The following is a 10,698-nucleotide window of genomic DNA, read 5'->3' as shown; positions in this document are numbered from 1 at the left end:
CAGTGGGTTAAAGCCTCTGCCTTCAGTCATGATCCCGGGGTCCTGAGATCGAGCCCCACATCGGGCTCTCTGCTTGGCAGGGAGCCTGCTTCCTCCCCTCTCTCTGCCTCTCTGCCTTCTTGTGATCTCTGCCTGTCAAACAAAATCTTAAGAAAAAAAAAAATCCTTCAGGGAGTTCCTATGTACGTTAAGTTTGAGAACTGCTCTAGCTAAAATATCCTGTGACAGTTCTAGGCCAGGAGAATCTCAGGTATCTTAAAATGACCTGCTTTATCAGAGTACCTAACCTTGACCATCTGGTACTTATACTCCAATGTAAATAGTCTAAAAGTATTTTATTTTGCCATTAAGTATTAATTTCAGTGTTCTGTACCTATACATTATATACCTGTAGATACTAATTTCAATATTTTTTTAAAGATTTATTTGATAGAGAGCACAAGTAGGCAGAGTGGCAGGCACACGAGAGGGAGAAGCAGGCTCCCGGCTGAGCAGGGAGCCCAATGTGGGGCTCGACCCCAGGACCCTGGGATCATGACCTGAGCTGAAGGCAGCTGCTTAACCAACTGAGCCACCCAGGTGCCCCTAATTTCAATATTCTATACCTAGAAACCACTCGTCTTAAAATATTGAACCTCTTCAAGAGGAAACTATTTGCAGAGCAAGACTCAGAACATACTTGGTTTTCCCCCTTAGTGCCTTTGAATACTTCTTTTAATAATAAAAACTTGTCTAGGGTCGCCTGGGTGACTCCATTGATTAAGCGTCCAACTCTTCACCTCAGGCCTTGGTCTCAAGGTCATGAGTTCAAGCCCCACATTGAGCTCCATGCCAGGCATAGAACTACTATTTAACAACAAAACAAAACAGAACAAAACAACAACTTGTCTGGCCTGTGCCTTAAGCTCCCACTCCGTAGGACAGGGACAAAGTCTTCTTCATCTTGGTGTCCCTTGCACAAGAACCAGTATATGATGGGTATTCAATAAATGTTCGCTAAAGAACGAATTAAATGCTAGATGACTACTTTATGGAACCTGCCTGATGTTTACTTTCATAAATAGGGGAAAAAGCAGCTAAGCATGGAATGGGAGTTTAGAGAAGTGTGCTAGCGATTGTGCAATTAGCCAATTTACAAATTGAGAGTTTACATTGTAATCTCATGGCTATTGGGTTCATTTTTTTCCCTAAGTATTATTAGAGCGTGAGAGTGGGGAGGGACAGGAGGAGAAACACACAGGGCTTCATCTCAGGACCCCAAGACAATGACCTGAGCTGAACTGAGGCACCCAGGTGCCCCTGCTTTCACCTTTGTTCTCAGTGCCTGGGACATTGAAGGCATTCAATAACGTATTAATTCAAGTTGTGCCTTGATTTTGGTCTCCTGAAAGAATGCTGTCAATTTCAAAAGACCGTATTCTGTCTCCCAAAACCAAATTTCAGCAGCATTTAACATGCTGGCAGCCACGACCAAGGCTCACATTTGCTCATTACTCCTAGTAATTCCCATGTGAATCATTCACTTCATAAACACTGACCACGACTATCTGATGCCAAGCGGGGCAGATACTGTGATGGGTAACAATGTAAAGCTGAGGACAGGATGTGGAGAGAGCTGGGTACTGTTTGCCTTTGAGAGGCTGCCCAGCCCGCAGGAGCACAGCGCAGCTGCCGCCATCCTGGCCCAGGCGCAGCCCGCTGCCCTCCGATGGCGGAGTAGATGCAGCAAATGCAGCTAGCCCAAGTCTGTCCTTGGACAGGTCCTGCTTGCTCATTTCCAAGGGAGGAGATGAAGGAAACAACTGAAAAAAGGTACATTTGTGAAACATTTTCACAACTCTGAACAGAGGGGCGCCTGGGTGGCTCAGTTGGGCATCTGCCTTCTGCTCAGGTCATGATCCCGGGGTCCTGGGATGGAGCCCCATAGTGGGGTCCTGGCTCAGGGGGAGTCTGCTTCTCCCTCTGCCTGCTGCTCTTTTTCTCTTTCTGATAAAGTCTGTAAAAAAAATATGAATGGGGGCCACCTGGGTGGCTCAGTGGGTAAGCGCCTGCCTTTGGCTCAGGTTATGATCTCAGGATCCTGGATTGAGCCCTGCATCAGGCTCTCTGCTCAGCAGGAAGCCTGCTTTCCCCCCTCTCACTGCCTACATGTGATTTCTCTATCAAATAAATAAATAAAATCTTTTTAAAAAATCTGAATGGAAATAAAATGACAGAAAGGATGAAAGTAGATGGAGTAAGTGCAACAAGGGAAGATGAGGGACAGGCCTGGCTGCTCTGTCGGAAGAGTATGTGACTCTCTTGGGGTCATGAGTTTGAGGGGCAGAGTTTACTTAATAAAAAAGAAGGAAGAAAGGGCGCCTGGGTGGCTCAGTGGGTTAAAACCTCTGCCCTTGGGGGCTCCTGGGTGGCTCAGTGGTTTAGGCCTCTGCCTTCAGCTCAGGTCGTGATCTCAGGGTCCTGGGATCGAGCCCCACATTGGGCTCTCTGCTCGGCGGGGAGCCTGCTTCCCCCTCACTGCCTGCTTCTATGCCTACTTGTGATCTCTATCAAATAAATAAATAAAAATCTTAAAAAAAAAAAAAAACAAACCTCTGCCTTCGGCTCAGGTCATGATCCCAGGGTTCTGGGATTGAGCCCCACATCGGGTTCTCTGCTCCGAGGGGAACCTGCTTCCTCCTCTCTCTCTGCCTGCCTCTCTGCCTACTTGTGATCTCTGTCAAATAAATAAATAAAATCTTAAAAAAAAAAAAAAGGCAGAAGAAATGATGTGCACAAGATCAGGAGGGCTGTCTAAAGGAGCATCACAGACCCTTGGTTTCCTAAGACATGAGCAGCAAAAACTGCTTAAAAAAAGACTACTGATGGGTAAGGGGATTAGCTATTTCCTCTTAGGTTTTAGTACTGGGTTCCCAATGATCTGACCCCAAAGTGAAGGAAATTCAATGAAAAAACTGGCTTCTGATATCAGTATATATTTGAGTCTTTTCAAGCACAGCTTTGAAGTCTGATGAGGATCTCAATCTGTACAACATCCCTGCGATATGGAGCCAAACAGTATGATTCTTTTCAGTTGTGCGAAGGCAAAGACACCAGTCAGGAACAGTGCTCTGGTCTCCTGATTACCATCCCAGTACTGTGAGCTGTCTGTGAAAGGTGGCCTGGTTGTGGAAAAGTACAAAAACTGGCTGTGTAAGTAAAATGCAAACTTGTTTGGTTAAATCCAGCTCCAATGAAATCAGGAAGATCCACTGTATTTAAGAGTTAAGAGTCAAATCACCCTGCATGGAAACAAATTTGAATGCATCAAGGTTTTCTGTTTGGTCTTGTAGGTCTGGAGACAAAGTCTCCTCTTTTCCTTTTATATTTTCCTCATCCTCTTCTTGCAGCGCTGGTTGAAAACAGGGGAGGACCCCATGAGGCTATCTGTGGAATGGGAACCGTAGCTGCTGTCTGAGTCATCAGGGCTCTGGGGGATCCCAGCTTCACTCATCCCGGACATGGGCTCCTCAAAGACATCGCTGCCTAGCACACCATGCCCAGAGACATTACCTTCTTCGCTCTCTTGAGGCTCCATTTTCACATGGGCCAGATTCCAAAGTGGGGAAGCATTGACCTCGGTGCCTAGCAATGGAAGAGAATACAACCAGTGGTAAGCCACGGCTGGAACGCGGCAGAACATTTCACCCAGGGCAGATTCCTAGCCTTTGAGCTCAGACTTCACTTTGACTCTGCCTGGCTGGAGAATATGGTTGTTATTCTCTGGTCCCAAAACTACCAACTCGGAATATTTTCTTTTCCACTTCCTCCACCCTCCTTTACCCCACCTCACCCACCTGACACTGGGCCTAAACCAGGGAAATAAAGCTACGCAGGTGGGATCATTCACTGTCTCGTGGCCCAAAGGCAGGCACATCCATAGGCTCTTGTTCAGGGCTTCAGTCCCTTCCGTCCTTTCTTTTCTTCCTTCCTCCGTCCCTCCCTTCCTCCTCTCTTGCCTTCATTTCTTCCTTCCCTCATGCTCTCCTGTTTTCCTGCCTTTTTGTTTGGGTCCCTGGTCCTCTCTCACATTACGAAGTTACCACTACAGAACGCTGGCAGCAGTTCCCAGACTGCTGAAAACAGACATGGCTTCTAAAACCGCAACACTCTCTCTCTGGCCCTCCTGTCTCTGTTCTGGCAATGCTGTTCTGTGATTATGACCTCTTCATGGGAAAAGGCTCTCTGCCCAGCATTTTAAAAAATGTGGCTTTTGTTGTGTGGATGTTACTTGTATCACTTGTGCATTGATGAAATGACAATTTATATTTGTGTAGAACTGAGTAGACAAATTTGCAATCTAACTGACTTAAGGATCGAGTCATCCTGGTTCCCAAGGTGATCACAGAGTCTGTCTGGAAGAAGAAGCCCGTTGCCTCTGGCTGGATAGCTGTATTTTAGTCCCTTTCAGCTCCAATCTTTGGGGCACTCTAGCAAGGAAGCCCAATGGTTCAAACAGCCTTGAGCAATTAGCCTTCCCCCGTCTATCTGGAAGCTGTCTTACTAGTACAAGCATCAGTAAAGACATATATGCCACATTAAGGGACGAAGAGGCATCTGCTCACCCAGCTAGGTCAGCTAAATTAGCTCCAGTCCTCAACAGGAGAGCACACACAGCATCTACAGCCTAACTAGGAACTGTTTTAAAGAATGCCTGTAAAGTTGTGCTAGTCCTCCCTTTACTAATTTCAAAGAGAAGAATGTTGCTTTATCTAGATCAGTGAGGCTGTTTTTGTTTTTAGACTTGCCATTCTCTGGCCCACCTCCATTTTTTTCTCTCATCTCCAGAGTTTGACTCCAAAATGCAAAAAGTGCTTAGACAGGCCCATCTCCCAGAATCAGAGTCAGCTACTTTCTCTTACTTGAAGCCTGTGGCGAAGCCTCGACCTCCAGATTAGATGGGAAGCGCTCACTCTGAGCCCCGAGGACCCCCATGGGCAGTGACTGGTCTCCAGGAGCAAGGTCAGCCTCCAGTTCCTCACTGACAGGGAAGGTGATGTCGCTTACAGGTTCTTCCTTGATCTTTACAGGTTTAGTGTCCTCTGTGGCCTTCTCAGGATTGACAATCCTTTCATACTCTTCAGATAGTTGCTTACTAATCTGCTGGCAAGCAAGAGTCAGTTTTTCAAAGGCATGTTAAAAGCAAGGTAGATGGTTAGCTTATGGCATCCCATGGAAAAGCCAACATAATAGGAATATGCATAAAGCTACCACTGCCAATGGGAAGAATTTTTTTTTAACTTTTTTTTTTTGAGCATAGTAGACACATGGAAGGAATTTAAGGTGTTGAGTCTGCATGTGTAAATGACAGACACACTAAAAAAAAAGGTGTTTAGCAGAGAGTGTGTGTGTCATTAATTAAAAGTTACATAAAGGTAAAAGAGACTTTGTTAAAGATAAATCAGAATGGGGACAAAAGATCACATTTCTGGCTGTAAAAACAAACAGCTGACATAGGACTCTACATGGATAATGAAGGGTGTAGGAAATCTGGATCACTTAGCAAAGACTTTTTTGTGGGGTGTTAAAAATTCCTTTTCATATTTTAGATTTGGGGAAACCAAAATAATGAAAAAAATGACTTGCTGAAGGCCACAAGGGTTGAAGAGATTAGATTATTTCTGGCTGTAACCATTTACCCTTGGGTAATATCACCTCATTCTGATTGGTTTTGCTTTTCATAGCGCTTAATGCCACCCAAAATTGTTTTGGTCATTATTTACTTACTTGTTTTTGTTTCCCGCTCAAGAATGCAAGCTCCGGGAATCTGTCTTATTCACTGCTGACCCCCACAGTGCCTGACCCACAGTAGGCACTCAGTAACTACTTGTTGAATAAAGCATGTTAACCACATGCTCTCAGACTCCATATTCCTGTCTATAATTTCTTCCAGCAAAAGCATTATCAATAAATGCGGCCACTCATTGATTAAAGGAGGCCCCAGGGGCTGGCGAGGCCAGCGATGAAGCCAGTGGAACACACCGAAGGCCCTGAGGAGAGCAGACCTGTCCAGTCTGTTCCAAGACCCCATGCTCTACTCTCTGGGGCAAGTGTGGGATCCCGCTGAACACCCCTGGATTACACAGGTTTACCCGATTCTCCCAGGGTGACCTCACCTGCAGCATGTAACTGTGATAGTCTTTGATGCGGTGCTGCCAGAACTTCTGGAGGGAGAGCACACTGCCAATGCCCACCTCGTGGAATACTTGCTCCATAATGTCAGGGAAAGGAGTCTGCCCCAGCCGGGCTTCTCGATCCACAGCAAAGCGCAGCAACTTGGTAAATTTGAGGCAATACTCATGTGCCACATCGGTGAGAGTCTCTAGGACACTTTCATTAGCACACTCAAAGCCCGCGTGGGCCAGGATTGTGGCCACTGCCTGGTAGAGGAGCTGCCGGCAGGAGTGCCAGCTGAGTTCAGTCACAGGTTCCCCCTTCCCCCTGAAAGGGGAGACATGGCACGGTTATTAGTGCTCTTGCAAAGGGGTGAGCTGTCCTGTCTCCCTAGGAGTTTTACAATTTCAGTCGAACCACTGGCTCAGCTTACTAGGGGGATTCTCTGCAGCTACAGAGCCCAGTTTCATCCTGCTGCTGCCAGGGCGTGTCTCAACAACCCACAGCCCTCTCTGAGCTCCTCCAATTACATAAAGTCTTCATAGGCAATACATGTCTATAATAAACAATATAAAAGTGTATCAGATGAATAGAAGTTTCCTTTTACCAACTGCTCAGTTTTGATCACTTTTAGAGTATAATAACCTGTAACAGGATAGCTCAGGTCCAGATCCAGAGTGCTCTAGTTATTCCATCACAACATAGTCTCCTCATCTGCTGGATGATACTTGGAGTTTCAGAAATTCACAGTCCCAGTTAGGAGAGTCTTACACAACTACAGCAGGCCATTTGTAAAACTGGGAGAGCAACTCACTTTTAAAAAAGCAATTTAAAATGTTTAGAGTTTACAAAGCACTTTTATCCTATCCTGTGCACAGAAATGGGCAGTAAGTCCATACTATGATTCCCATCTGGCAGGTTTGAGCAACTGAGGTTCAGAGGGGCTGACCTGCTAGAAATTGTTCTGGTATTATCAGAAGGTAGAGCTTCTGACTTCAGATCCCATGTTCTTCATAATACACCATTTTACCCCTACTCAAGATTTCTAGGAAAAAAAAAAAATTCAAAAAGCTGTCTGATTTCCTAAAAATAACTTTTAGTAAACTTCTAATTATTTACTTGTCCCCTGAAAATTCCTATCTTCTGCCTCCCTTTGATGGTCGTAAACAATTAGAAGTTTGATGCAAAACTACAAAATTCTAAATAACACCATCAGTTTAATATGATGGACAATATTATTTTATTAAAGCTAAATTGCCTTCAAAATGTAAACTTGGTACTAATCAGTGCAGAACAAGTTTTTTGAAGTTGGCCGTATCTGTACAAACATGTGCCATGCCTGTAATGGTACAATTAACCCTGCCATGTCCACTATTTCAAGACTTCAGAACCTTCAGTTAAACTGTGCACCAGGACATCATCTGGTTTTCATCTGGCCCAACTGCAACCCTTATATATTAAGTCCGTTTCTGTCTTTTTCTCATTAATTTGGGACAATCAAAGTAGTAGTAACTACTACCATCAATAGCAGATGCAATAAGTGTTATACAATTTTACTTATTTTGAATTTTTTTTTCATTTTTGCCAAACATATTTAACCTGAATCTAATCTTGAGGAAATAATCAGCATATCCAGTGAGTGGGACATTCTACATTCCAAATGACCTGAACTCTTAAAAAAGATTAATATCATGTTTTTTTTAAAAAAAGGAAGGAGGATTAGAAGTTCAGGATTCAAGTCTTAGACTTCCTAATTACCTGAGCAACTTCAACCATGTCAATTACCCTTACCCTCAGTTTCCTCATGGAAATATTATTATATGCTTAACAGTGCTGTTGTGAAGATTTTTTTTGAGAAAAGTAAGATACAGCAAAGCAGCCTTGTCTTACCGATAAAAGTCACTCTCTGGGTCACTGTGCCGGATCTGGAATGGCGCATTGGGATTCTTACAATCTAAAGGCAGGAGGTCATCAGGGAGAGGAGGTGACCCAGGGCAAGAGGGAAGAGGTTCAGTCTCTTCAGTCTTTACACCTTCTGTCTGTTGCTGACTCTGGGCCTGAGCTGTGGCAATGAGATTGCGCAGACGTCGGTTGTGCTGGATCAGCTGAATAGTATGGATGGTGAGGCTGCACGGCTCTGAGGGGATGTCCAGCATTGTGGGGGGCTTGGGCTTGTTGGCTGAGGGCTGGTGCAGTGGGGGGTCATGGACTTCGACCAGACGGAATTCCCGTGGGAGCAAGTCAAAGGAACTTCTGTTGGTCTGGCTTGATGAGATTGGTATCTCTCCCCAGTATCTCAACATTTTGGAATAAGAAAGGAAGAGCTTTCAGGTTAAATGTAGTTGTAACCTAAAAGCAATGTTTTAAAATCTCTAGGATGTAGGCTTCTGTAGTGAAAAATATGAAGTCTTGCCAATTATTTATATAAAAAGTAGGCTGTGCAAGACCACTCAGAAAATGTCAGGGTCAGCAACACTGTAGGAACAGATGTTCTCCCTGAAGAGATTAAGAGAAATAAAACCATTAGATGCCAGTCATCACAGTCACAAACAATGGTGATTCTTGCTGGACTGAACCACAGGTGGAATTTGGGTCATTAGTAGTCTAAAAGATGCAATAGTATTGGGAGCGTTAGTGTCCATGTTTACCATCTCATTACTATAACTATCATCATGCTCAATCCTGAACAATTTGCAAGGAAAGATACTTAAATGCGATCTGGAATATTTCTCTGAGTAGCTTGACACATCTGTCCTGAATCAGGAAGAGGTGGTTCTTAATTCTGTGTGTGTCAAACACAGGCAATCCTTTCCCTGGTCCTGATGGAAAATTTATTGACCAGTAATCTAAATGGTCTTACACATTCAACTTCTGACACATATAGGGGAGAATCTGAGTGATTTCTGCTGCCTCCTAATTAGTATCCCTTACTCTAGTCTCTGCTTGTATATAATCTATTCTCCAGTGCTGCCAGACTTAATCTTGTAAAAAATCAGATCTAATTTCAGATCTAATAGCTTCTTGTTGCCTACTGGAAAAAAAGTCAGCCAGAATTCTTGGGCCTCCCATTCATCAAAATCTGCAATCTGGCTCCAACCCACCTTTCCAGATTCATTGCCCATAGGTCAGGGGGTATAGCTCAGGGGTAGAGCATTTGACTGCATTGCCCATAGGTCTCTCCAAGTTCAACAAATGTTTTATCAAGGGCCAGGCATTATAGAAGGAGACAAAGACCACTGCAAGATCCCTGACCTGAGGTGAAGGAGAGAAATATAAACAACATATTTTCCATATGAAAGTGTGAAGTAGGGGCGCCTGGGTGGCTCAGTGGGTTAAGCCGTTGCCTTCGGCTCAGGTCATGATCTCGGGGTCCTGGGATCGAGTCCCGCTTCGGGCTCTTTGCTCAGCGGGGAGCCTGCTTCCTCCTCTCTCTCTGCCTGACACTCTGCCTACTTGTGATCTCTCTCTGTCAAATAAATAAATAAAATCTTTAAAAAAAAAAAAAAAGAAAGAAAGTGTGCAGTAAGGGATGTTCTAACCACACAGACACAGTGGAAGCACAAAGAGGGAGCTTCCTGGAGGAAATCACTACCCTAGTTCTAACAATAGCATACTATTCAATTTCTTGAAAATGTCATGCATTTCCAGTTGACCCTTTAAGTTGTGATCTCTGCTAGAAGTGTCCTGCTGCCCACCACATCCCTGGCAGACTTGTATTCACTCTTATAGATAGTTTAAGTCACCAGTCTCCATCACCTCCCCAGTAAATCTCCCTTCTTTATATTCTCACAGCACTTCCCATGTCTCCACCACAGCGTTTATACCTGGATTTAAACTAGGACTTACCTTAATCGAGTTTATTCTCCCATTAACTCCCCCCCCCCCCCATGATGATCTTTGTACCGTGTCTGGTACACCGTATATCTGGCATTTATTGAGTGTTTACTATGTGCCAGGCTTTGCCTTTATTCTTTAATTCAATTTCCTCAATTATCCCATTTTTTTAGATGTGGAAGCTGAAGTCTTGCCAATGTCACAAATGTGGGAGGGAGAAAACGAAGACAGGTTCCAGAGTCTGCGCTCTTAACCACTACACTATGCAATCTCAGTAATTGGTTTCGGGAAACAACAACAACAAAAGAGTTAACAAATAAACGGATCAACGGAGGACACCCCCCCCGGCCCCCCGCCCAGCCAAACCCAATCACCTTCTTCCTTAATTTCAACGAAAAGAGCAAGAATACGCAGCGCAAGTTCAAAGAATGCCCAGGTCCCTCGGGGGCTCCTGGAGTCACCTGCTGCCGGGGCCGGACGGGAGATGAGGAGGTCTGAACCTTGACCGAAGCAGGGAAGCGCTGTTTACCGCAGCGTCACAGGAGCTGGGGGGGACAACCGTGTGATTCCGAAAGGCCTGAGGGGAGGGTCGCCTTGGGCCCGGAAGGCGGGCTTGTTGATTAGTGGTCCCGGGTCGCCGGAAGCGCTTCTTCTCAATCAGGGTATGCCACAGGAAGTGATTACCAGCCGGTTGCAACCTCTAAAGATGTC

At 44.9% G+C, this 10,698-nt stretch overlaps 1 protein-coding gene across 3 annotated transcripts; it reads right to left on the bottom strand.

Annotated features, from left to right (window-relative positions):
- Positions 1 to 2,959: 2,959 nt before the first annotated feature.
- On the bottom strand, positions 2,960 to 10,663 carry SUPT7L (SPT7 like, STAGA complex subunit gamma). 3 transcript variants are annotated; one of them, XM_059188759.1, is made up of 5 exons: positions 10,362 to 10,663; positions 8,044 to 8,649; positions 6,156 to 6,480; positions 4,902 to 5,142; positions 2,960 to 3,624 (listed from the first exon to the last, which is right to left on the bottom strand). In XM_059188759.1, the coding sequence occupies exons 2-5, from the start codon at positions 8,454 to 8,456 to the stop codon at positions 3,362 to 3,364; spliced, it is 1,242 nt and encodes a 413-aa protein (XP_059044742.1). In that variant the 5' UTR covers positions 8,457 to 8,649; positions 10,362 to 10,663; the 3' UTR covers positions 2,960 to 3,361. The 3 variants fall into 3 exon arrangements, with proteins under 3 accessions (XP_059044742.1, XP_059044743.1, XP_059044744.1); XM_059188760.1 differs by having other exon boundaries at positions 10,449 to 10,663; XM_059188761.1 differs by having other exon boundaries at positions 4,902 to 5,139; positions 10,362 to 10,661.
- Positions 10,664 to 10,698: the final 35 nt, after the last annotated feature.

Source organism: Mustela lutreola, chromosome 9 (assembly GCF_030435805.1).
Source record: "Mustela lutreola isolate mMusLut2 chromosome 9, mMusLut2.pri, whole genome shotgun sequence".
Lineage (NCBI taxonomy): Eukaryota > Metazoa > Chordata > Mammalia > Carnivora > Mustelidae > Mustela > Mustela lutreola.
This window is presented reverse-complemented; position numbering and strand designations above follow the sequence as displayed.

Bases quoted from the DNA above. Each gene is read 5' to 3' on its own strand.
- SUPT7L (XM_059188759.1), bottom strand. From the start codon at position 8,456: ATGTTGAGATACTGGGGAGAGATACCAATCTCATCAAGCCAGACCAAC. The intron at 6,481-8,043 runs GTAAGACAAGGC...CTCCCCTTTCAG, and splicing joins CCAGAGAGTGACTTTTATCG to GGGGAAGGGGGAACCTGTGA. The intron at 3,625-4,901 runs GTAAGAGAAAGT...TTCCATTGCTAG, and splicing joins GGCTTCGCCACAGGCTTCAA to GCACCGAGGTCAATGCTTCC.